Source organism: Rutidosis leptorrhynchoides, chromosome 3 (assembly GCF_046630445.1).
Source record: "Rutidosis leptorrhynchoides isolate AG116_Rl617_1_P2 chromosome 3, CSIRO_AGI_Rlap_v1, whole genome shotgun sequence".
NCBI classification, from domain to species: domain Eukaryota; kingdom Viridiplantae; phylum Streptophyta; class Magnoliopsida; order Asterales; family Asteraceae; genus Rutidosis; species Rutidosis leptorrhynchoides.
Window position 1 is genome coordinate 593,241,518 of NC_092335.1, and position 27,612 is coordinate 593,269,129.

At 33.7% G+C, this 27,612-nt stretch overlaps 2 protein-coding genes across 3 annotated transcripts; both read left to right on the plus strand.

The window, feature by feature from the left end:
• The first annotated feature begins 576 nt into the window (after positions 1-576).
• Positions 577-27,409, plus strand: LOC139898776 (xylulose kinase 2-like). 2 transcript variants are annotated; one of them, XM_071881546.1, is made up of 13 exons: positions 577-594; positions 20,414-20,512; positions 20,751-20,829; positions 21,309-21,960; positions 24,318-24,406; positions 24,559-24,623; positions 24,759-24,814; positions 25,190-25,310; positions 25,715-25,789; positions 25,920-25,973; positions 26,233-26,327; positions 26,422-26,596; positions 26,909-27,409. In XM_071881546.1, exons 3-13 carry the CDS (start codon positions 20,771-20,773, stop codon positions 27,136-27,138), a joined length of 1,671 nt encoding a protein of 556 aa, XP_071737647.1. In that variant the 5' UTR covers positions 577-594; positions 20,414-20,512; positions 20,751-20,770; the 3' UTR covers positions 27,139-27,409. The 2 variants fall into 2 exon arrangements, with proteins under 2 accessions (XP_071737647.1, XP_071737646.1); XM_071881545.1 differs by lacking the exon at positions 577-594 and having other exon boundaries at positions 20,364-20,512.
• Positions 855-5,050, plus strand: LOC139898775 (xylulose kinase 2-like). The gene is made up of 5 exons (XM_071881543.1): positions 855-1,010; positions 1,474-2,125; positions 4,483-4,571; positions 4,724-4,788; positions 4,924-5,050. The coding sequence occupies exons 1-5, from the start codon at positions 952-954 to the stop codon at positions 5,013-5,015; spliced, it is 957 nt and encodes a 318-aa protein (XP_071737644.1). The 5' UTR covers positions 855-951; the 3' UTR covers positions 5,016-5,050.
• Positions 27,410-27,612: the final 203 nt, after the last annotated feature.

Sequence of the window (27,612 nt, forward strand, 5' to 3'; positions counted from 1 at the left end):
GTAATAACTTGATGATAAGTACACTAATATTATAATGCATTTTATCAATGAAGCTTATTTTTGTCATTGAACTGAAAATCCCTTTTGAACTTTTTTTAATAAAATCCATCAACCAAACAACATCGTGGGATTTCAAATCCCAAGTGATTTGAAATCCCAGAATTTGAAATTTACGAACCAAACGTCACCTTAGAATAAAATTACCTAGCATTTTTTAAAGTATGGATTTATTAATGGTTTTTAAAAAAATTTAAACCCTTTAATTTTTTTTTTAAAAATACGTTCAATTGTAAATTACGTGTGCTTAAACACACATTTGAGTTTTATGTTTAGTTACTGTATTACTTTTACTTGTATAGTATTTGCATTTTCCTAATCCTGCCCTAAATCAAAATCAGTCAAATTAAATCAAAATCAAAATAATCTTTAAAAACCATTAATTATTACTCAACTAGATAATCGCAATTCATAATTCACGAACAACTGATAAAAAATGGTTATGATGATAATAATAAGATAAACACAAAACGTATATATACACACATACACATAACTTCTCTTTAATCTTCTTATCCAAATCCAAATCACACTTTAAAATAAATCCATCCATCCGCAGGGTTATCTATTAATATTAAATCCTCTGCGCAGCTGTTCAAGATCACTTACAAAGTTACAATCTTCATTCACTTCAAGGTATATATATGCTCATTTTTTAATTCAGATACATCAGTTACTTAATTTAATCGTGTGATCAAGTCATTTATATTTTGCTTTACTGCTTTCTGTCTCACTAATTGCTTAAGAATTGCAGATATAGGGTTTCTAATTTGAAGTCTTGTTTCAATTTCAATTTTGTTTTATTTTTCACTTTAAATCAAAAAAGAAAAATGAGCTATATATCTTTTTAAGTTAAGTGGAATACTTTTGTTAGGTCTATCTTGATCTGTTGTAATGGAGGATTTGTCTCTCCCAAAGGATGCTCTTTTTCTTGGATTTGATAGCTCCACACAGTAAGTTTGATTCTTTTTCTGTAATTTAGTGATTCAAAAGTTGATTAAAAATACATTCTTTTTTCTAATTAGTTGTCCTTTTGATTTATTTGGGTTTTTTTATAGTTAAACATGTAGCTGAGCAAAAAGTAAGATTTTTTTAATTGGGTATGTATAAAAATTGCATCTTGAGCCTAGAGATAGGTTAAGTAATCACTTATCTATATGAATTGATTTCTTACAAACTTTTTATATGTATATTTTTTTTTTTTTTTTTTTGAAATGAAGAATTTTGACATTGTTTCATTATGTCTTGAATTAAGAAATTGGGTATTTGGTGCAATTGAATCTTGAAGCTAATTACTACGCATTCATCGAACTGGCCATATGTAAAAATTGAATCTTGAGTTATCAACAAATTATTGATATATGATAAAGTGTATTAGCTAAACCCTAGAATAAATTTATTTTTATAACTTCACAGGTCACTGAAGGCAACAGTGTTGGATTCTAATCTCTGCATTGTGACCTCGGAAATAGTCAATTTCGATACCGAATTACCACATTACAAAACCAAAGATGGTGTCTATAGAGATTCATCGATTAACGGTAGAATCGTTTCGCCTACACTTATGTGGGTCGAAGCTTTGGATCTTATACTTAAAAGACTTCAAAATTCACTTGATTTCAAGAAAGTTGTTGCTGTTTCGGGTAGTGGGCAGCAACACGGCAGTGTGTATTGGAAGAAAGGTAGTTCCGTCATTTTATCATCTTTAGATCCTAAGAAGACTTTAGTTGACCAATTCGGTCAAGCATTTTCAACCAAAGAATCTCCAATTTGGATGGATAGTAGCACAACACAACAATGTAAGGCTATTGAGAAAGCTGTGGGTGGTGCACTGGAGTTATCTAAGTTGACTGGATCTCGAGCCTATGAGCGGTTCACGGGCCCACAGATTCGAAGGATTTTCGAAACGCAACCTGAAGTTTATAACGATACTGAACGTATCGCGTTGGTGAGCTCGTTTGTTGCGTCGATTCTCATTGGAGGGTATGCGTGTATTGATCATACTGATGGTGCTGGTATGAACTTGATGGATATCAAGGCTCGAGCTTGGTCGAAACAGATTTTGGAGGTTAGTATTACTTGGATACTTTGACACTAACATTTTACAGCTCATAAATTGTGGCGTGCCATTTCAAAAGAAAATCTGAAATAGAGTAGTTGAAAGTTAAAATGTGATAATAGCTATTGTTAGAGGTGGCAAGGTGGGCGGGTCATGGGGTTGGGTAACGGAATAAAGCAGGTTCGAATTGAAATGGCTTTTATAAGACGGTTAAAGATGGTTGGAGCGGGTTAGGCTGACCCCTAACATTCTTTTGCCCAAATGTAGTATAAAAGTATATAGACATAATTACACCCCTCGTCCTTGTGGTTTACCCCAAAATACACTCCTCGTCCTTTTGGCCAAAATTATACATCCCTCGTCCTTGTGGTATTCAATTTCAACATCCCTCGTCCTTCCGTCAATTTTCTATTAATTTCAGCCGTTAAATGAAGTCATGTGCAAATCATGTGAGGTTACTTTAGTCTTTTCACCTTATTTATTAATTTATTTATCTTATCTTTTCACTCTCACATCCTCATCATCTAATGTTTCATCATCCCAAAATCAAGAACCCTAGTTTTATATAATCAAAAAAATAAATCATAAATGTATACAATATTATAGGACTCGGATTGGTGATTCCTATTCCTTTCCATCAAACAAAAAAACGTGAGTAATCCATACTAAAATATCGTGTGACCAAGAAACATAATTACCTTGTAAATGTTACAATTTTTTATCAACATTTACAGAACCTCAAATCATAAAGTGCAACAGATTACAATCATAAATTGCAACATTTACAGTATATATTCGTAAATTGCAACAGTTTTAACATTTAACAATACCTACATAAATTGTAACAATAAAATTTCTTGAAAAAAACAATTCCAATCAAATAAATAGCTTCTTACTTAAGATCTTCAAGTTCATGGAACAAATTGGTCACGACTACAGTTTGCGCAGTAGGTGCTTTCAGTTTGTTCTGACCTTCATTATCAAAAACTCACCGTCGATTTGTTCAGCGTTTTCTGCATCAGATTCCGGCATTGAAATACGATTACATAATCGCTGAATAGCGTCAGGCGAATCGATTACGAGAGCGCTAGAGTTTCGTACCGAGTATTCATCAAGCTATTTCGTTCCGCTAAATTTTGCAACGAAAGATGAATGAAAATTTGTTGTTTCTTCTGTAACAACGCGATTTGATGGCGGCGACGGCTGTGTCGGAAGCGATGGAGAAACCAACGGCTGTGGCGGCAACTGGTTTGCGGTGGGTGTTGGTGGTTGATGGGATGGAGTAGTAGGTTGGTGAGATGATACAATTTATGGTTGGTGAGGTAAAGATGAGAGTTGGGATGAAATGGTGAGATGGAAATACGTACAGTATAAATTTAGGTCAAAGAGAATAAAGTAATTAAATGAGAAAGGGGGCAATTGTAATGACGAAAATACCCTCACATGATTTGCACATGACTTCATTTAACGGCTGAAATTAACAGAAAATTGACGGAAGGACGAGGGATGTTGAAATTGAATACCACAAGGACGAGGGATGTATAATTTTGGCCAAAAGGACGAGGAGTGTATTTTGGGATAAACCACAGGGACGAGGGGTGTAATTATGTCAAGTATATATGATGTGCTACTTTTGTAAAACAGTGCTATTACTAATAGTAATGTCAAACGTTGAATAAACAATGTAGGTTTGTTTGCAAATAAAAATTGACGTTTAGAGACTGTCAATTGATCTATCACATCTGATGTTATCCTCTTGTACCTAGGTATTTCTGTTCGACCCATTTAAGATAATTGACGACACTATTTGACCCATTAATGAGAAGTGTTGAAATCACTTCCTTTAGCTATCACCAAGGTTGAAAAAGTCGTGAGACGGAGACGAGTCAGTTGGGACCTTGAAGGGTCGAGTCGGTCAAGACGGGGCCGAGACGGGTGTTGACCAACGTTGACTTTTAAACCCAGATTTATTTTAAACATATACTTTTCAAACCTAAATATATTAAGCAAGAATAACAATAACTGAAATGTGTTGTGGTAAAAGTTTTTACTAAAGATTAAGTGATTAACATGTACAAAAATACATCCTCAGTAAACAAAACTATTGTTTTATAGCCCAGATTTGAGTTTCTTTGACTTTTGTTGACTTTGACCGTCTCGATCCCGTCTTGACCAACTTTGACCGTGTTGACCAATTTCCTTGACCAACTTCGGCTGAAACGAGTCAGATAAGTCTCCTAGCCGTTATGGCGGCTGTCGCGGACATCGTTTGCAACACTTATTATCAAACTGTATATTGTAACATTTGTAAGAAAAATATTACATACAAGGTTTGTAATTATTAATACTAACTGCTCCATATTTAGGCAACAGCTCCTGGTTTAGAGGAAAAGCTTGGGAAGCTAGCTCCCGCACATGCTGTTGCTGGCTTGATTGCTCCATATTTTGTTGAGAGGTTAGTTTATGACATCTCAGCTTTATCGTATTTGTAGCGTGGAAAATCTAACTTTCTTGGATAATGTTGTTAAAAATTATACGAATTTTTGTTCCGAGAGCTTTTCAATCATGTCACACGGTTCTAAGGTATGATGATGGTCTGTTTATTAGGTTCGAGTTCAACAAGGATTGTTTGGTTATTCAGTGGTCCGGAGATAATCCTAACAGCTTGGCAGGTGAAACTTAATTTCCTTATCTTACAGTTAATATTGTCAAACTGGTTGACCTTTTTGACTGATAGTAAACTAGTCCTTTTTGACTATGAGAGTCAAATTTGGTACATATATACTAAAGGATACAAAAATTTACAGGATTGACCATCAACACGCCAGGGGATTTGGCAATCAGTCTTGGCACCAGTGACACTGTAAGTCCAAATTCATCTTTTTTTAATATTCTTTAAGCTTTATTGGACTTCACTAGTGAAATGTCCAAATAACCCTTTGGTAAAATGCAAACCATAGTCAAGAAGGTATTGTTTTGTCTCCTTTTTCGATGATTCAGATACATCCATAGTCATATTTGTAAGAATTGGAATGGGGGTTTGAATAGTTCTTAACTAATTTTGCTAAAACATTTTCGATCATTTTGTAGATTTCAAAATCAACGTGTAAGTCATAACACGGAACTGATTGTGTTTGTTGCTAGTTGATGTAATGTAACGACCCGTCAAAATCGCTATTGACGCGGCACGTTAATCATTGATTCCACAGTGAGGTTTTGACCTCTATATGATACGTTTTGATAAAATATTGCATTCATTAAAATAAGTGACTTTCTAAACATATAAAGTTATAAACATGTGGGCGATTGCTTAGGTATAAGCAAAACCCCGAAATACATAAGTCTTTAATTTACAGGTTGACATCACAGTCCAATTATTTATTACACAACGCAGTTTTATTTTGAATGCAATAAACTTTGTACAAAGCATGAGAGACTCCATGCAGGCAACAAGCACATCACAGCGGAAGCATTCTAAGGACCTGAGAATAAAACATGCTAAAAAGTCAACACGAATGTTGGTGAGTTATAGGTTTAATTGCTCGAGTCATAAACATATATAAAGATAGACCACAAGATTTCATCAAAAGTTTATCAATAGATTCTACGTAACAGAGCACCCTGGTAACTAAACTTAACGCTATAGTGATAATTACCCCATTCGTTTTAATACACGCAAACCAACGTGTCTTAAACTCAAATAACATACGTCCGTTAAAAGGCTAGCGCTCTAGCTCGGACGGGGATGTCAAGCCCTATGGATCCATGTACTGGCAGCTACTAGTTACCAAAGCTAAGGGATTTTCAGTTTAACTCAGTGTAGAATTTAGTATGTACTTGTGTCTTATCGCGTTTAAAATAAATTGCATATATTCTCAGCCCAAAAATATTTAAAGTATTTAAAAAGGGAGACTATAAACTCACAGTTCAATATTGCGATTCAATATTGTAGGCAAATTGCGTAGACGTAATGATGGTAGATGACTGTATGGTTGGCCTTGGATTCAAGAACAATACCCCGAATAATACCTAATATTTCCTTAGCTTAAAGCGGTTTGAAACCTGAATTAAAAACACCCTCGTATATACCTTATTATTATTAAACTTAAATTTAAAATTATAATTATAATATAAATATAAATATTAAGAGAGAAATATAATAAACTTCGTCGAACAAACTGCGTATTTATATTACTTTTCGATTTACTGTAGCTCATGCGATCGCATGAGTTTTCAGTGTTTTTGCCATGCGATCGCATGGCCGCCTTTTCTGTTTTTGTTTGCTAGTTCGTCGACATCAAATAGCGTTCACTGTAGCAAATAGTGTTTTACTGTAGCAAATAGTGTTTTACTGTAGCAAATCACTGTAGCAAACTCGTTTTCATTGTAGCACTGTAGCAAATACGGTTTCACTGTAGCAAATAGTGTTTTACTGTAGCAAATGGTGTTTTACTGTAGCAAAGTAATTTTTACTGTAGCAAATAGGGTTTTACTGTAGGAAAGTCGTTTTTACTTGTACATATATATATACATACATATAATTGTTCATGAATCGTCGAGAGTAGTCAAAGGTAATTGTATATATGTAACAGTTCTAAAATTTTGAGACTCAATCTAACAGACTTTGTTTAACGTGTTAAAATAATAAATCGTATAGAGAATTGGTTTAAATAAGTCAAAAATTTCCGGGTCATCACATGTAATATGAATTGAATGAACACAAACACAAGAATTTATATTGGTTGAGGAGTATTTAAGTAATCCTCTCTAATCCACTCAAAGGTAAACCTGATCAAGAGTTAGCTTCACTAAATAATTCTCCAAACCTGGTGGAGATCCAATTACAACAAATGATCCTCAATAAGCCACACTAACACGATCTTTCTATCCCTTCAAAAAATATATGTTTACTTAGATGACACGTACCTTCACCTTGGACAAGCACCAGTGTTCCAATAGAAATTTGATCAACTTCTTAGATCCTTTTAAAAAAGTTGGATCACTAAGTCAGTTAGTTTTCTTATCACAAGATACACAAATTATCTCAATTAAGAATTACACAACTTTTTTATCACTCTATAGAATGTAGTTTAAAATACAAACTCACAAATGATACTAATTAAGATTTGAGTTTACATAAATGGGTTAAAGTATACGGCATATTAATATCTTTAACCCTGCAAATAATTATATTAAAATAAAAAATATCTCCTTTGATGATCACCTTCTTGGATATATGAGTTAAGACTTGGTGAATCCGAGTGATTTTGAATATTTTGAGTCGGAGAAGGTCAATCTTCAAGATTTTAATGAGTGTTCGTTTTATAGTTGGAGAGAGAAGCTTGACAGAGTTCCTACGGTCGATCCATAGCTTGACCGTCGAGTTGACCGTGTTCTGGAGTTCAGATAATAAAGCCGTTTGAATAACAATATAGCCGTTTGATTCAAACATTTTGGACTTTTCCTGAGTTTAAACAATTGGAAACACTTGTTAGACATAAATGTATGTTTGACTTACTTGTTTTGTTTGAATTCATTTTGATCCATGTGCCGATGTGATAGTGTATTAATTTGAAAAATGACGTCATGATTGAGAATGATCTTAGAAAACTGATTGGTTAAGGTTACTCTATATATTATACTCCGTATTATACTATATATTATATACATAAGTGAATGGTGCCCTCTGATTGGTCAGGGGTACCATTCACAACTTATTTTTATTTTACTATTCATAGTTTTTTTTCTAGCAACCAATGGCATGCACTACTTACGAGTTTTTTTTTACTCTCACATTTTTTTATTTTTAACATTTTTTAATATTTTGATTTCCTTAGTACGTCTTTTGTCACTTAGGGAAGGTGGGTGGCATAACATATATGAACACATAGTATGTCTTTTATTACCTGAGGAAAGTAAGTGAAATAGCGTATATGAAAACATACAAGAACTATTACTCACGATTTTTTTTTGTTCACGATGTTTTTTAATTAAAATCACCCCAACGAAGCGAGACCTCATAACTCTTGTCGTATTTATATGTACTTAATTGGTTTATCGTTATTCTTTTGATTTATAGCTTCCTTAATAATAAAATTCATCAATCTATATACTTATATAAAAAAGAGAATTGTTTATCCTAATTGTCAACAAAACCATATTTATAGGGTTGAATGACAAGTGGATTTTACACTTGTCAAATTGTGAATGATTATGATTATAATCTATTAAATAAAAATGATAAATAAAAACGTTTTGTAGGAGATAAATAGATAATCAATAGAAATTAAATAATAAAGCAATTAATAAAAAAAATATATACAAAACAGAGCCGAGTTCTTTTTTCACTAACAATATCTCTTCCCTTTTTAAAATATATATCGCTATTCCTTATCTCTAAAATGTCTCTAACTAACCTCAAACAAACCCTACAAACCCAAAATTCACGACCAATATTCACGATGTATTATCAGTGATCAACGAATAAGGAAAATCAAAGGCTGTAATCAAACGGTTTCATATCTAGCATTGTCGTCCGAATTGAAAAACTATTATCAAATTGTTTTTTATAATTTGTATACTCATCAGTTGTTATTAACTATTTGAGTTAAAGTGAATGTCAAACACGTCTATTATCTACTATATGAATTGCTTTGTTTCTGATATAGATTGTTCGATGGCAGACGGATATATAACGATTACAACTGTCACTTAGAATTAGAAGTGTTGAGAAGACCGGAAGATACGTAGTTTTGCTGATATTGAAGAACAATAACAAATGCCAGCACTGATCATGGTGGTGATTGTGTGGGTATTGGAAATGTTTTGCTATAAGGAGATGACATCAAGAAGGGAATGGTATATTGGTATGTGATGCTTAATTTTCCTTTTTCCTTATTATAGTTTGACTTGTGTAAGTCAAAATTTTGTTTTTGGTATTTTTATGGTTATGGTTTAGCTTTGATAATAGAGTTAGTCTTCGTATGCTATGAAAATTAGTGAGTATGGTGATATGAATCATGGCCCAGGTCATGCTGATATTGGTTTCATACAGTTAATTATAATTAGTGAGGGTAATTTGAGGTTTAAAAGTCAAATAATTTTTTTGGGTCAATTGATCGAGTTTGAATATGTTATTTTGATGATTATAATATGATGGGCTTTGGTATTTTATGGCTGTGAAGCTGATATTTAAAGATGATTTTGAAGACAATGTTATTGAAAGTCAAAATTTGGTTACTTTTTGCATTTTAAGTCCCTTTGTTAGTTTTGGTTTGGTGTTACTTATTTTGAAGGTTGTCATTGCACATATTTAATATGGAACGTTACCGTCTAAAAATGTCTCCTCGGGCATCCAGTTGTAGTTGCAGTTCTTTATTTTGTTGTGATTGGTATGAAACTGAGCACATATTATTACATGCGGTTATTGTTTATTGTTGCATACGCCTTAAAGTCCATCTCCGATCTTAATTTATATATGACAAGGAAGCATTGAAAACTTAATTTGGACGGCAATTACAATTTCAAAGGTTTTTGAGTAGCCGTGCAACGCACGGGCTCAAAACCTAGTTTGTTTATATATAGAGGTTTAGAGGGCTCATTGTTCGAACATAAAAAATGAACTCTTAAAAACATTAAAACTTTTAAATACATATAGTAAATAATTATACTAAAAGATTATCATATTAAAAAAGGTGTACAAAAATAGTGTATTAGAATGTTTTATTCTTAAATAATTGTCCTTTCATTAAGGGTGAGCATGGTGCGGGTTAAGCGGTTTAAGGTCAAAACCACACCCATAAGAGCAATGGGAGTGGAGTATGTCACATGCCCCGTTACACCCCAAGTGACTTAGTCCCCCACTCCCCAGTCAAGTCACTTTTGTAAGTCTCCCCCATGTCAGTCGCATAGGCGACGGAGGTTACCACATTTTTTTTTTTTTTGCTTTTTTTTTTTCAAATGAATACATTATTAAATATAATAAAATATTATTTTAACACACTAACTAACACACTAACTGACATAGGTCACCACTCCCTACTTTTTCTGACTCAGCAAATCACGCCTGACATGCCAAGTGACCTCAGTCACCACTCCCAGTGCTCTAACCATTATTGTGGTTAACTAGTTTTTTTTTTTTTTTTAACTATCGAGTTCAGTTAAAAGCGGTTTGGTTAATTTGGTTAATAATTGTCCTTCCATTAAGGGTGAGCATAGTGCGGGTTGGGCGGTTTGAGGCAAAAACCACACCCATAACCATTATTGCGGTTAACTAGTTTTTAATCATTGGGTTCAGTTAAAAATGGTTTGGTTAATTTGGTTAATGTTTAATTATATAAAGATTAATTTGGTTAACCATTTACGGAAAAATAATAATTAAATAAGTTTGTTTCGATACTACATAAAATAATATTTTAATATTAGACTTGGTCATTGTCTCATATTTTCAATTGAAAATAAAAGTAGATTAATGTCGTTTTTACATTCTAAATTAATGCAAAAGACGATAATTAATTAGACAAAACATAAGTTCGCGTGAAAATTTTAAAATATAAATTTTTCTTTAAACTTTATTCTCCTTTAATCCGAGAGTCATATATCAAAGTGTCTTTTATTGGTGTCTTTCCTTTTGAAATAATTTATATATATATATATATATATATATATATATATATATATATATATATATATATATATATATATATATATATATATATATATATATATATATATATATATCTTTTCTAAACATAAAAGTCAAATTAATAATGCTACATATTAATATACAAGATTTAATATTTTACTATCTTTCATTAAAATGATTGTATATATAATACTAAATGATGCGGGTGCGGTTAATCCGGTGCGGATACTTATTATTTCCACGACGTACCCACAAAGTGCTGTTAATTCAAAAGCGTTAACCAAACTCGCGGTTATCCATTTGGTTCAGTTAATTTGATGCGATTTTATCAGTTAATATGGTTACGGTTTGATTAATGCGATTTTTTGCTCACCCCTGCCCTTTCATTATACTTAAAATACTATTAGGGTCCGTTTGGTTTGTAGTATTTCATGGGATTTTGTAGGATTTGCATTTGAAATCCCCAAAATGATATGTTTGGTTGGAGGTTTAAGGAAAGGATTTTAAATCCTACTAGTTTAATACCCGCAATCTTGCGGGTTCGACATAGAAAATTATTTGAATCGTCATTATCGCAAAACTTTTTACTCGGTTCATCTCTTGATTTTATCCTATTTTGCATGTGGCGTCCCTATCTTTTTCTTAGCTAGGTTAATCTCTTTATTTTTACAAGTGTTTTGTGGATGGTCCCTCCGGCTAACTTCCGTTAAAAAAATCTGTTAATTCTTGACATATACATTGCATGTGAGGATAAATTTGTATTTTTAAACAATAAGAACACATTCGTAATCCTCTCACGTCATATAAAGTCATCGAAATGTTCCAATTAGAACACATTTGTATAATTAGAACAATCTACTTTCATACATTTGGAACACATTCATAAATTTAATTAGAGAATACCCTACACGGGTGCACTATTTACATATACAAATTATAAAGAAAAGATAAATTGTGTTATTTCCCAGTATCCTTTAATAATTCTTCTAATAAATCGGCATGTAGCTAAAGACTGGGTCTTCATTTTTCATGTCTTATCAAACATATGTTTTTTTTTTCAAGGCAAGTATGTATATATTGAAATTATCAAACATATGCTAGCTCATAGTCTTTTAATAATCACACTTTTCTCCCCGCCATTTTGAATTATGTTGTTTTCAGTTAGCTTCTCCACATATTCATAAATTATACGCGACCAACCACCTTTAGCATCATAACTTGGATGTACATGATCCACGCTCTACAATGATCGTATACACAACTTATGTAGCACATAGTTGCAAAACAAAACATACTGTATTTAGCAAAAGTTGAGTGATTGGTCCCCGGTTATTGAGAAGTTCAACAATAGGCTAGCGGCATGGAGGGCTAAATCGGTGTCATTCGGTGGACGTCTAACTCTTGTTAAATCGGTTCTTTCTAGTTTGCCTCTTTACTATTTCTCGCTCTTTCGGGCCCCGCCTTGTGTGCTTAAACAGTTAGAGAGTGTGAGGCGAAATTTCTTTTGGGGCGGGTCGGGATCTAATTCAAAAATGGCGTGGGTTAATTGGGATTCAATCCTTCTTCCTTACGAAGAAGGAGGGTTAAATATCATGTCACTCAAATGTAAAAATATTGCACTTCTTTGTAAGTGGTGGTGGAGGTTTAAAACCGAAACCAACACTTTGTGGTATACCGTGATTCGAAGCATCTATGGTTCTAACGGGGGACTTATGCTTGAGGGCGGGCTTGCTCGTCCCTCATTCACTAGTCCTTGGACTTCTATTTGTGATGCAGGAAAATGGGTGGATGATCTAGGGATTGCTTTCTCTAGCTCATTCTCTCGCCTAATCGGGGATGGGGCTACTACTTTGTTTTGGGAAGACATTTGGATCGATAATCATTGCCTTAAAAATAAATTCGGAAGACTATACAGGCTTGAGGTTAACAAAGATGCAAGTGTAAAAGATAAAATGGGTTCGGGTGAGGGGTCAGGACCTGGCTGGACATGGGTCCGTGAACCCTCGGGGCGTACGGATGCAGAATTCAGAGAGCTTCAAAGGTTGCTGCAGTTCATCGCAATGGATCGTGACAAATCTGATGGGTGGCAATGGGTGTTAGACGCGAGCAAGATATTTTCTGTTAAGAAGATGTCTAAACTGATCGATGGCAGCTTTTTATCTAGGGGGAATCACTACATTGAGTCGCTTCGAAATCGCTTGGTTCCTAAAAAAATTGAGATCTTTATTTGGCGAGCAAGAAGGGGTCGAATTCCGGTAAGGGTCGAATTAGATAAAAGAGGTATTGATTTACATAGTTTGCGGTGCCCGGTTTGTGATGGGGGGATCGAGTCGGTGGAACACATCCTCTTCTCTTGTCAATTCGCGAAAGACGTTTGGCTAAAAGTTCTCAATTGGTGGGGTTATGGTTCGGCTATCTTTGGCTTCGACGATATTTTTCTAGGTACATTTGGTTCGACAGCTACTGATAGTAAGCATATGGTATGGCAAGCGGTGTGTTGGATTGCGTGTTACTTGATTTGGAAATGTCGGAATGCAAAAGTATTCAAGAATAAGACCACGACGGTTCCTTCGTTATTTATGGAAATTCAAGCACTCGCTTTTGATTGGATCTCGCGAAGACATAAACACTGGTGTTGTGAGTGGCATAATTGGTTTACAAAGCCGTTGGTGGTGTAATTGCTTCCTTTGCAATTTAGTCGTTTGTTTAGATGGTTAATCTCGTGTTCGTGCAATTCGTTGTTTGTATAGATTGTAGTCTCAAGTTGTATTATGCTGTCAAATTGACAACCATTGTACTCTTGTACTATTTGTGTGAATATAATTCATCTTGCTTTTCAAAAAAAATTTAGCAAAAAATATTACATGCGTTAAAGTAATATGGACCACTTACTACAAAGGCTCAAACGTTATCATGGAAACATGTTAATGCATCAAAAGTCATTAAGATAAAATGTTTATTTTATAAGCATGTTGAATGAACTCCCACAGTTGATGTTAATGCACCAATTCCCACCAAGTAGTTTGTCATGTTAAATGAACTCCCACAGTTGATGTCTTCTACCAGTAATAGTTTTTGTTGTATAAAATCATTTCATCATCTGCTAACAAAGTAGGCTCCTGATATGTACATATGTCCATCATTATAAATAAAGAAAGCATTCGGTATGTGGCATAATGCTTGTTGAAAATTTCTTTATTGGTCTTTAAAAAGTCTGCCAATTAGCTATCTTTAGTGACGAACTACATACAGAGAACATGTTGGATATAATTATATATTAAATACTTAGTTTAATACAACAAACAGAAGTTTCACTTCCGGTTATAAAAGCATGTTTCACACTTTCACTTAAGCAATAATATAACAAACTAATTTAATTTATTAACAATGTTAAACACGCTGTCTAACGCACTTACAAATTTCTAATGAACATACATGATTCTGTCTTGGTTCTTGTTTTTTTTAACATAACAGCCAAAATGCTCTGTAGTCCTTGTTAACGTATAATGAGCAACAGAAATACATCATTGAACTGCAACTTAAAGGAACATCGTGTTTCATTTCAAATAATACAGAGAGTTACCTAACTGAGTTAAAATTGCATTTCAAGAACAAATAACTTTCTTTATGTCTCATCAGCAAACAATTTCACATAGGGTTGTCATGGGGATTTATTAGGTACCTCAAGTGCTCAACATAATTTTGACTAACTCTTCATATTTAGCTATGGGTGATCGTTATGCATTATTAATAAAATGAAAAATACAAATATGTAATGCATTTCACCTTTGATCTAACTCCAAGTAGCAACGTTGTTGCAGCTCCCTGAAAAGTAAATTGAATAAAATCAGTAATCGCACTTCAATATCGGTTACTTATTTCTAACGGGTCAAACGAGTCGAATTCCAAATTTAATAGAATGACAACCTCCTGAATCATTTTATGCTAACAAAAAGTAGATTAATACTATTACTAAGCCATTTTTTTTGTATTTATAATCAACACATTATATATTTTAATTAAAAGGAAAATAGAGTTAGATAAAGTTTTTGGTCAATCGAACTCTTATCGACACACATTAACATTAACTTTTTGGACACAAACTCGCTTTGACCGACTGCTGGCTTTACCATTTGGTGACCTATAAGTGTACAAATGGTAGATTTAATAAACAAATAACAGATGGAAAAGGAGGAACCTAAACTAACGTTGCACCTTTTTAAGCTTTAGTAGAGCCTACCTTTAAAGGAATATAACCGCTTCTGTGAAATGAGTAGTAAGAAATGCTTATAGAATTAACAATTGATTTGAAGTTGATGCTTGAAGGACTAAGAAAAAGGGTCCAGTACATGGAATGGGAGGACAATTACCATTTTTTTCGGCCTGAGTTGTTCTCTTATTAACCTCCTAGCTTCTTTAGTTAAACTGTTGACAAAATCTTGAGTTGTGGATGATAAACATTTAAGAAATTAACAACTAACCTTGAAGAAAATGTAGAATATTAGCTATTAAGTATGTTTTCTGAATTTGATAATCATTCGACCTGAAGAATACCATTTGGCGAGGGTCTGATTTGGCACAGAACGCACAAGCTTTCTTTCACAAGTAGTATTCATCTTAAGAAAAACTCCCTAGCACCTTAAAGTTACAATGTCAATGTAGATACGATAATGATGACATGGTGAAACTAAAAGACATTTGATAGATTTCACCATGTTTGACCCATTTACTTGTTGACAGTCCCTGAAAGATACACAATTTCGACATATACATATTCGGATTCTCTGCCCAAATAATCATTAGAAAATGAATGCCAAATGAATTTCTCAATATTGGTACAAACTTATGGAAACATAGTCATAGAAAATGAATGTCATTAACACTATTCCCGTTATCTGTGACATTTAAGTCTACACATCGACACAAATGAAAAAATAGAGGAACTCATTGGCTACCATGCCTACCCTAGAGGTTCATATGAATACGAATATCCTCCCCTTATTGGGAAAAAAGGTCAGACTTTTCAGTAGGAAAACTTCAAATGCAACACGAAAATATCGACATCCTATTTGAAAAGAACGGGAGGATTACGAAACACAAAAAAGTGACATGCTATATATACACCCCAACAAATACGACTAATTTAAGAGACAATACACGGTGAATCATGTTAAGAAGTTTGTTACAAATTCATGTAAGGGCCATTTCAGCACAAGGCAGCAACTATCGTGCATTATGCTTTACTTACATGTATATAGTTCAAAACAACTTCAAATTGCTTTAAAAAAAAAAAAAAAAAAAAAAAAAAAAAAAAAACTTCAAATCATACACACTATTTAATTGATATACCACTTACAAAACAAATTAAAATCATATGAACCAACAATATGCAAGTGTGATTACGAACACACCTTTGCTTCATTAGGCTCCGGGTATTGCAAACAGAAACCCATTGTTTGTACCTCAAAACAACTTCAAATCAACCTGACAATTAAGCATTAAACTTGGAAACTCAATTACAAATTAAAATCTCACTTATATTTTTACTTGATTAATATATAATAAAAATACCTGAAGTATAAAGAAAGATCATTAATTTACTTGCTAGCTCATTTATTTCCAAAGCTCTTAATTAAGGGCTTGAAGTTCCCTATATATAGGGATAAGCTGACCTCCATAATTTCACAAGTGCAATCTGTTACCCAACTTATATTATGTACTACTGCTTTTAAATAGGAAAGCATGAAAATGAAGTTATTTTTTTTACATTATGTATCATTGAGTAACGAAACATCCTATATTCAATACGAACAAGACATTAGAAGGTGATGCACCTAAAGATTGAAATATAAGGAGAAGTGTTAATATATATATATATATATATATTAAATGCTTACTTGAAGTTTCAACGATGAGCCATCAAAAGGGTATTCCCATGACAGAGTATTCTCCTAATTGTTCATGGGTGTTATCAATCCTTTTATTACTAATTTTTACTAAAATATGTTCCTATTTTTCATTAAAAATAAGGGTTCAACTGTAACCCCTTGAACACAAAGTAACAATAATCTTCAAATCAACTACCACGATAATAAACCATTAGTAGTAAGTTCTCTGGACTTATATAAATGGGATGAGATGTCAACGAACTTCCTCACTTGATAATGTTTAAACAGGTATACATAAACAGCTCATGGAATGTTTAGTATTATTTTGAACTAATTACCATTTATAATTAAACGAAGAGGCGGTTTACATTAAGGAAAATTTGTAGGATTTGATTTCCCTTGATTAGATTTAAACCATTAAAGTATCTGCATATTGGGACTTAGACTTACTGTTTTGATTCTAGTCGGTTATCTTAAATCCAGCCTATCCAAATAAAATATTTTTCCATCTAAGACACTCACACTGTGTAACGAAGTAGCAGTACTCACAATTCAAGGTAACTATGAATTAAAGGATGTATTGACCCGTGTTTCTCACTTTTGTTTTCCAGACTGCTCATGTGAATAGAACAAATAACTACTTGTAGTAGGGTCATGATATTCAATCTAACTACATGATATTCAGTCTCTTATAAAATCAATAAACCAGAAATAATAAGATGCATACCTTGCATCATGTCAGCTCCTCGAACCCATGTCAGCTCCTGAAATCCACTTTTCACCAATCTGATTAGGAAAACAAACCATATATTTTTCCATCCTGAAATCCATTGTTTTTGGAGTTATATATATATACATATACATATATATATATATATATATATATATATATCCATTCAATTAGCAAGTATTTCATATTTGTACAATTAGGTCAAAAATAGATACAATCTAATTAAAATAGATAGTATAAGGAGAAGTAACAAACCTCACGATATGATAGATGCAAATATTGGGAAAACATGGATGAACCCTGGATCCTTATGCGACATTGACATCATCAATTTGGGTTGGGTAGAAGATAAAGAGAAGAATTTAATTATATTCACCAAACAATTTTTTATGTTCAGATCGAAATTTTTGTTGCTTGGGTTTCTCTGATTTTTGGTTCGAAGAATGATTTCAGTAGCTTTTTGTTTATGTAATTTGGTTTAGACAGAGAAGCCGTGATTTTTTGTTTATGTAATTTGGTTTGAACGTAGGATTGAGCAAATCTACACATCTATGTGTGTGTATGGTGATGATGTACGGCTTTTTTCTATGATTTCTGGCGAATTTCGTATGAAGGAAAAATCTGGGAAGATCACAATTAGGAAGTTGATTAAATCAATTGAAAAGGGGACGCCCCATTTTTTTTTTTAGTGATGAGCAGTCATAAATTTGAGCGTGATAAAAGGGGAAGTTCTAAGAGTAGTAACCGTAAAGTTTAAGGGGAAGTTAAAGGAAAAGTTTTAAGGGTAAAAATAGATAAACACAATTAGTCTTAACTAAGATGCAATAATCAAAGCTAAGACAAATCTTAGCCATTAGATCATCTTTTTTAAGGGTTGTGATTTAATTTGATAGGAGATTTTTGAATGTATTAGCTAATATACGCTTTGTTTTAATAAGTAGAGAGGATTGAGGAAGGATTCTTAAATCCTTGAAGTGTTGGGCGGATTTCAAATCTTATAAAAATACGTAAGTTTCAATGACCAAAATGGGACAAAAATACCCTCCAACCCAACAAAACGCACCACCTGCTCTTTTCTTTCTCCAGATAAAAGATCTAAACCTAGTTCTTCACTGATATCGCTACCTGCTCTTTTATTTCATCACACAAAATTGCCCTTCATCCATGACTTCACAATCAAATTCAAGGTAATTATTATAATATATGTGGTTGCTATTGTAGTATTTTGCTTGATTTTCACTTCCACCTAGTAATTATTTTGGCCATTGAACGAGACTTGGAAGCCTTGACCACTGATGCTTGACTATAGTGTTAGAAATGGATCTTGCAGTATTAGGGAAGAATACTACCCGCATCTAATTACACATGTGCTAGACCTAATGTGGAACATCTTTTTGAAACATCACAAGCAACGAGTGTTATGATTGAATAAAACTAGTACATGATTTTTTTATTTTTATTTTTTTGAAAAGCCAAACTAGTACATGAATGAATGCTTGTTATACATTTATACTTATTTGCATTCAAAGAGACCCACTTTTTATGCTAATTTAAAGTGATATGTGTTTTGTAATGGTTTGTTATTCGACAGTTTATAGATCATGGCTCAGCTTAGTTTAATTACAAGAAAATGTAAACTACGGAAAAAGGCATTTTGGCACATAGTGATGACATCTGTTGCATTCTTTGTCATCTCTCTTTGGGTTGTCATAGCTAAACGCATACGAGATAAAAAACGTATCCAATACTCATCATCAAATATAGACCGAGACTCGGTAATGTACAATAACGTTTATGTAAGTGACATTAGATCCATAGCGCAAATTAGAATGACTCGTGCTTGCTTTAAAAAGTTGTGTTACATGCTTGAAACATTTGGAGGGTTAAAACCAAGTAGAAATATGAATGTTGATGAACAAGTTGCCATGTTTCTTCACATGATGGCTCATAATGAAAAGAATCGGTGCATAATTAGTCTATTTCGTCGATAAGGAGAAACAATTAGTAGATACTTTGCTCAAGTTTGCAATGCGGTGCTAAGATTGCATTCACGTTGGGACTTCTAACGAGTGGACTTCATTCAGAGATAATTTAGCAGTATCTATGTTTGAAATGTAAGTTGTAAATGTTCAACTACTCTTTTGGTTTGTAATCTTTAATTAAAACAATATTATGAAAGTTGTTTTGGGTAATGGATGTAATATTATGAAAAATGCACCTCTATTTTGGTGTCATGGCAGTAGATAAAATTGTTTCATGGAAATTGTCACCATTGTTTAATATGTGTTTGAAGATACAATTGTTTTCATAGCAGTAGATACAATTATTTTCATGGCAGTAGATAGAATTGTGCATAAGTCGATTATTACAGTAGCTAGAATTGTTTACTAGTGTTGTAGTATGTGTTTGAAGAGAGGAGACTTTAAAGTTATAATGTGGTAATAACTTGATGATAAGTACAGTAATATTATAATGCATTTTATCAATGAAGGTTATTTTTGTCATTGAACTGAAAATCCCTTTTGAACTTTTTTTAATAAAATCCATCAACCAAACACATCGTGGAATTTTAAATCCCAAGGGATTTGAAATCCCAGGATTTGAAATTCACGAACCAAACGTCACCTTAGAATAAAATTACCTAGCATTTTTTAAAGTATGGATTTATTAATGGTTTTTAAAAAAATTTAAACCCTTTAAAAAAATTTTAAAAAATACGTTCAATTGTAAATTACGTGTGCTTAAACACACATTTGAGTTTTATGTTTAGTTACTGTATTACTTTTACTTGTATAGTATTTGCATTTTCCTAATCCTGCCCTAAATCAAAATCAGTCAAATTAAATCAAAATCAAAATAATCTTTAAAAACCATTAATTATTACTCAACTAGATAATCGCAATTCATAATTCACGAACAACTGATAAAAAATGGTTATGATGATAATAATAAGATAAACACAAAATGTATATATACGCACATACACATAACTTCTCTTTAATCTTCTTATCCAAATCCAAATCACACTTTAAAATAAATAAATCCATCCGCAGGGTTATCTATTAATATTAAATCCTCTGCGCAGCTGTTCAAGATCACTTACAAAGTTACAATCTTCATTCATTCACTTCAAGGTATATATATGCTCATTTTTTAATTCAGATACATCAGTTACTTAATTTAATCGTGTGATCAAGTCATTTATATTTTGCTTTACTGCTTTCTGTCTCACTAATTGCTTAAGAATTGCAGATATAGGGTTTCTAATTTGAAGTCTTGTTTCAATTTCAATTTTGTTTTATTTTTCACTTTAAATCAAAAAAGAAAAATGAGCTATATATCTTTTTAAGTTAAGTGGAATACTTTTGTTAGGTCTATCTTGATCTGTTGTAATGGAGGATTTGTCTCTCCCAAAGGATGCTCTTTTTCTTGGATTTGATAGCTCCACACAGTAAGTTTGATTCTTTTTCTGTAATTTAGTGATTCAAAAGTTGATTAAAAATAAATTCTTTTTTCTAATTAGTTGTCCTTTTGATTTATTTGGGTTTTTTTATAGTTAAACATGTAGCTGAGCAAAAAGTAAGATTTTTTTAATTGGGTATGTATAAAAATTGCATCTTGAGCCTAGAGATAGGTTAAGTAATCACTTATCTATATGAATTGATTTCTTACAAACTTTTTATATGTTTTTTTTTTTTTTTTGTTTTTTTTTTTTTTTTTTTTTTGAAATGAAGAATTTTGACATTGTTTCATTATATCTTGAATTAAGAAATTGGGTATTTGGTGCAATTGAATCTTGAAGCTAATAATTACGCGTTCATCGAACTGGCGATATGTAAAAATTGAATCTTGAGTTATCAACAAATTATTGATATATGATAAAGTGTATTAGCTAAACCCTAGAATAAATTTATTTTTATAACTTCACAGGTCACTGAAGGCAACAGTGTTGGATTCTAATCTCTGCATTGTGACCTCGGAAATAGTCAATTTCGATACCGAATTATCACATTACAAAACCAAAGATGGTGTCTATAGAGATTCATCGATTAACGGTAGAATCGTTTCGCCTACACTTATGTGGGTCGAAGCTTTGGATCTTATACTTAAAAGACTTCAAAATTCACTTGATTTCAAGAAAGTTGTTGCTGTTTCGGGTAGTGGGCAGCAACACGGCAGTGTGTATTGGAAGAAAGGTAGTTCCGTCATTTTATCATCTTTAGATCCTAAGAAGACTTTAGTTGACCAATTCGGTCAAGCATTTTCAACCAAAGAATCTCCAATTTGGATGGATAGTAGCACAACACAACAATGTAAGGCTATTGAGAAAGCTGTGGGTGGTGCACTGGAGTTATCTAAGTTGACTGGATCTCGAGCCTATGAGCGGTTCACGGGCCCACAGATTCGAAGGATTTTCGAAACGCAACCTGAAGTTTATAACGATACTGAACGTATCGCGTTGGTGAGCTCGTTTGTTGCGTCGATTCTCATTGGAGGGTATGCGTGTATTGATCATACTGATGGTGCTGGTATGAACTTGATGGATATCAAGGCTCGAGCTTGGTCGAAACAGATTTTGGAGGTTAGTATTACTTGGATACTTTGACACTAACATTTTACAGCTCATAAATTGTGGCGTGCCATTTCAAAAGAAAATCTGAAATAGAGTAGTTGAAAGTTAAAATGTGATAATAGCTATTGTTAGAGGTGGCAAGGTGGGCGGGTCATGGGGTTGGGTAACGGAATAAAGCAGGTTCGAATTGAAATGGCTTTTATAAGACGGTTAAAGATGGTTGGAGCGGGTTAGGCTGACCCCTAACATTCTTTTGCCCAAATGTAGTATAAAAGTATATAGACATAATTACACCCCTCGTCCTTGTGGTTTACCCCAAAATACACTCCTCGTCCTTTTGGCCAAAATTATACATCCCTCGTCCTTGTGGTATTCAATTTCAACATCCCTCGTCCTTCCGTCAATTTTCTATTAATTTCAGCCGTTAAATGAAGTCATGTGCAAATCATGTGAGGTTACTTTAGTCTTTTCACCTTATTTATTAATTTATTTATCTTATCTTTTCACTCTCACATCCTCATCATCTAATGTTTCATCATCCCAAAATCAAGAACCCTAGTTTTATATAATCAAAAAAATAAATCATAAATGTATACAATATTATAGGACTCGGATTGGTGATTCCTATTCCTTTCCATCAAACAAAAAAACGTGAGTAATCCATACTAAAATATCGTGTGACCAAGAAACATAATTACCTTGTAAATGTTACAATTTTTTATCAACATTTACAGAACCTCAAATCATAAAGTGCAACAGATTACAATCATAAATTGCAACATTTACAGTATATATTCGTAAATTGCAACAGTTTTAACATTTAACAATACCTACATAAATTGTAACAATAAAATTTCTTGAAAAAAACAATTCCAATCAAATAAATAGCTTCTTACTTAAGATCTTCAAGTTCATGGAACAAATTGGTCACGACTACAGTTTGCGCAGTAGGTGCTTTCAGTTTGTTCTGACCTTCATTATCAAAAACTCACCGTCGATTTGTTCAGCGTTTTCTGCATCAGATTCCGGCATTGAAATACGATTACATAATCGCTGAATAGCGTCAGGCGAATCGATTACGAGAGCGCTAGAGTTTCGTACCGAGTATTCATCAAGCTATTTCGTTCCGCTAAATTTTGCAACGAAAGATGAATGAAAATTTGTTGTTTCTTCTGTAACAACGCGATTTGATGGCGGCGACGGCTGTGTCGGAAGCGATGGAGAAACCAACGGCTGTGGCGGCAACTGGTTTGCGGTGGGTGTTGGTGGTTGATGGGATGGAGTAGTAGGTTGGTGAGATGATACAATTTATGGTTGGTGAGGTAAAGATGAGAGTTGGGATGAAATGGTGAGATGGAAATACGTACAGTATAAATTTAGGTCAAAGAGAATAAAGTAATTAAATGAGAAAGGGGGCAATTGTAATGACGAAAATACCCTCACATGATTTGCACATGACTTCATTTAACGGCTGAAATTAACAGAAAATTGACGGAAGGACGAGGGATGTTGAAATTGAATACCACAAGGACGAGGGATGTATAATTTTGGCCAAAAGGACGAGGAGTGTATTTTGGGATAAACCACAGGGACGAGGGGTGTAATTATGTCAAGTATATATGATGTGCTACTTTTGTAAAACAGTGCTATTACTAATAGTAATGTCAAACGTTGAATAAACAATGTAGGTTTGTTTGCAAATAAAAATTGACGTTTAGAGACTGTCAATTGATCTATCACATCTGATGTTATCCTCTTGTACCTAGGTATTTCTGTTCGACCCATTTAAGATAATTGACGACACTATTTGACCCATTAATGAGAAGTGTTGAAATCACTTCCTTTAGCTATCACCAAGGTTGAAAAAGTCGTGAGACGGAGACGAGTCAGTTGGGACCTTGAAGGGTCGAGTCGGTCAAGACGGGGCCGAGACGGGTGTTGACCAACGTTGACTTTTAAACCCAGATTTATTTTAAACATATACTTTTCAAACCTAAATATATTAAGCAAGAATAACAATAACTGAAATGTGTTGTGGTAAAAGTTTTTACTAAAGATTAAGTGATTAACATGTACAAAAATACATCCTCAGTAAACAAAACTATTGTTTTATAGCCCAGATTTGAGTTTCTTTGACTTTTGTTGACTTTGACCGTCTCGATCCCGTCTTGACCAACTTTGACCGTGTTGACCAATTTCCTTGACCAACTTCGGCTGAAACGAGTCAGATAAGTCTCCTAGCCGTTATGGCGGCTGTCGCGGACATCGTTTGCAACACTTATTATCAAACTGTATATTGTAACATTTGTAAGAAAAATATTACATACAAGGTTTGTAATTATTAATACTAACTGCTCCATATTTAGGCAACAGCTCCTGGTTTAGAGGAAAAGCTTGGGAAGCTAGCTCCCGCACATGCTGTTGCTGGCTTGATTGCTCCATATTTTGTTGAGAGGTTAGTTTATGACATCTCAGCTTTATCGTATTTGTAGCGTGGAAAATCTAACTTTCTTGGATAATGTTGTTAAAAATTATACGAATTTTTGTTCCGAGAGCTTTTCAATCATGTCACACGGTTCTAAGGTATGATGATGGTCTGTTTATTAGGTTCGAGTTCAACAAGGATTGTTTGGTTATTCAGTGGTCCGGAGATAATCCTAACAGCTTGGCAGGTGAAACTTAATTTCCTTATCTTACAGTTAATATTGTCAAACTGGTTGACCTTTTTGACTGATAGTAAACTAGTCCTTTTTGACTATGAGAGTCAAATTTGGTACATATATACTAAAGGATACAAAAATTTACAGGATTGACCATCAACACGCCAGGGGATTTGGCAATCAGTCTTGGCACCAGTGACACTGTAAGTCCAAATTCATCTTTTTTTAATATTCTTTAAGCTTTATTGGACTTCACTAGTGAAATGTCCAAATAACCCTTTGGTAAAATGCGGTCAAATGAAACACAAAGTTGGTGACCCAGTGGTAAAGACTTGGTCGCTAAGGGTGAAATTACCTAGAGATCCCAAGGCCGAGCCCTAGGAGAAAAAAATATACCCCTTTGTGGCCACGGAGGTTCACCCGCAACCGGCCTACCGGTGGTTCAAACGGCTCGCAAAATGGGTCGGATACTCAGGTTAATAAAAAATTCATGTGGCCAAATGAATAACAACAATTAGTTGTGTGATGCAAAAGTACAGATACGTAAATGTGGCTATATATGATTGGGCAATTCTCAGGTATTCGGGATAACCATGGATCATAACCCTAGCTTGGAAGGACATGTTTTTCCAAACCCCGTTGATTCCGAAAGTTACATGGTGATGTTATGTTACAAAAATGGGTCTCTTACACGCGAAGGTAGACTTCAAAGTTCTCATAGCACATAATAGTAGTGTTGTAAAACTCGACCAACTCGGCTGAGTCCTCGGTTTAGATCACCAACCGAGTTCAATACTCGGTCAACGGCCGAGTTTCTTGGCCAAATCGGGGAGTTCTCTGCCAACTCGCGGAGTTCTCGGTCAACTCCAACTCGGCAGCTTGGTCAAAAACTCGGAAACTCGGTTAAAAACTCGGCAAATTAGTCAAAGTCCATCAGAATTGTTATTAGAACATATATATTTTTATTAAAAAACTAAATCTCAACGTAAGTAAACATCCGAGTTCTCCCGAGTTTTCCCCGAGTCCCGAGTTCTCCAACTTTGCATAATAGTAAACAGACTAATGCTACGTATAACATTTGAACACATTTGTGATGTGTATAGAAATACGTGACCGATGCGCTGATAAATCTTGGGATGTTTTTAATCAGTCCTTGAAGCTAGCTCCACCCTTAAACGGTATCGTTTTACTTTCTTATCAAGCTTTTATGTATTCTATTTCAATATTTCTTATAGATTAGATTCCTACTCGTTAGTTGTTACGCTGGTTACTTTAGTTTCCTAACCAAACATAACCTGTTTGTTTCAGATGGAAAGATAGGTTTTTACTACAAGGATCATGAAATACTTCCTCCTCTACCAAGTATGTCGTTTCCTTATCTTTAAAATATGACGTTATAATTTCATAACTATACGATACCTTTAAGCATTTCGTCTGTTTTGATACGAGGATTCGTCTATATGAATTCATTTTCTGTTTAGTCACGATGGTTTATATCAATCTAAAACTCAATGCTAATCTATTTTACTTACATAGTCAAAGTTGGTCTCTAAAATGCTCTTTTACCATATTTATATTTAAAATTTGTCCATAAGTACTTCATTTTATTTAATTTTATCAGTCGGTTACCATCGATACACGCTCGAGAATTTTAAAGGCGACACCTTGGATGGCCTCGTTGAACATGAAGTAAAGGAGTTCGATTCTTCTACCGAGGTTAGTACAGTTTGTTAGCCGAGTTTTATATACTATAAAACATTGCTAAATTACAAAATTTCACTCCTAAAGAATGTGAATGTTGAACGCACAGATTCGAGCACTAATCGAAGGCCAATTCCTGTCCATGAGAGGTCATGCAGAACGATTCGGGATGCCGTTTCCTCCAAAACGAATAATTGCAACAGGTGGCGCATCAGCAAACATTACCATTTTGAGTGAGCTAGCAATAGTTTTCGGCTGCAATGTACATACAGTGCAAAGACCAGGTATAACCTCCTAAAATAGTTGTAGGAGAAGCAGTATTGCAGAACTCGGAATTACTCGGCGAGTACTCGGTCAAACTTAGTCAAACTTGGGCAAAACTCTGAGTTTACTCAGAAAATCGGTCAAACTTGTGATTACTCGGAAAATCAATCAAAACTTGGTCAAAATCGGTCAAAGTCAATCTCGGTCGTACTCCCTAATTAGTCCTAACTGAGTACTCCCCGAGTAGCGAATTTTGCAACGTTGGAGAAGACGAATATACCCTTGGGGGTTTTTGAAAGATTTTTTTTTTTTTTTTTTCTGAACTTAAACAGATTCGGCTTCATTAGGGGCAGCATTGAGGGCAGCCCATGGTTGGCTATGCAAGAATAAGGGCAAATTTGTGCCGATTTCGCGCTTGTATAAAGATAAGCAAGAGAAAACGGCTTTTGGATGTAAACTTGTTGCAACAGCTAAAGATGATAAACTTGTTGCAAAATACGGGCTTTTGGTAAAGAAACGAATGGAGATTGAGAATCGGCTTGTTCAGAAAATGGGACGTTGATGAGGTTCGTTTTACGACTTATATGATCAATTCGAAGTTACGGGTCGAGTAAAGTTTTGATTTTTGATGAGGTTTGTGTTTAATTGGGCTGATAAGATTTCATTAATTCTAATTACGTAAGTTCATAGTAAAAGATTGTTCAATGACATTATGAGTACAGATTTAGAATTAAATGTTTAATAAGCATCATGTTAAAATCTTACTAAGATTACTTGCATAAACAGGATGTTAAATTGTTACTGTATCAGGAGTACTTAATTTCTAAGATAAATTAAGTTCAGGTTCGATTACGTAGGCCTGGTTTTTTTCTAACGATATAGTAAGATTCAAATGAGTCGAATGTGTTACAAAATATTTGTTCAAATTTCAAATACATTTTACACTTTTACGCATGACAGGTCCCGAGAATTTAATGGTCTAGAACGAAGTGAAAAAAGGGGCCTTAGGCCCTAACGAATAATATTAACTATTTAA

What these genes read in the sequence shown, in the direction of transcription:
- LOC139898775 (XM_071881543.1), top strand. Translation starts at nt 952, where the DNA reads ATGGAGGATTTGTCTCTCCCAAAGGATGCTCTTTTTCTTGGATTTGAT. An exon ending in GGATTTGATAGCTCCACACA is followed by an intron (nt 1,011 to 1,473) that starts GTAAGTTTGATT and finishes ATAACTTCACAG; the next exon opens with GTCACTGAAGGCAACAGTGT. An exon ending in GCTCCATATTTTGTTGAGAG is followed by an intron (nt 4,572 to 4,723) that starts GTTAGTTTATGA and finishes TCTGTTTATTAG; the next exon opens with GTTCGAGTTCAACAAGGATT.
- LOC139898776 (XM_071881546.1), top strand. Translation starts at nt 20,771, where the DNA reads ATGGAGGATTTGTCTCTCCCAAAGGATGCTCTTTTTCTTGGATTTGAT. An exon ending in TAATCCTAACAGCTTGGCAG is followed by an intron (nt 24,624 to 24,758) that starts GTGAAACTTAAT and finishes AAAAATTTACAG; the next exon opens with GATTGACCATCAACACGCCA. An exon ending in ACATACAGTGCAAAGACCAG is followed by an intron (nt 26,597 to 26,908) that starts GTATAACCTCCT and finishes GAACTTAAACAG; the next exon opens with ATTCGGCTTCATTAGGGGCA.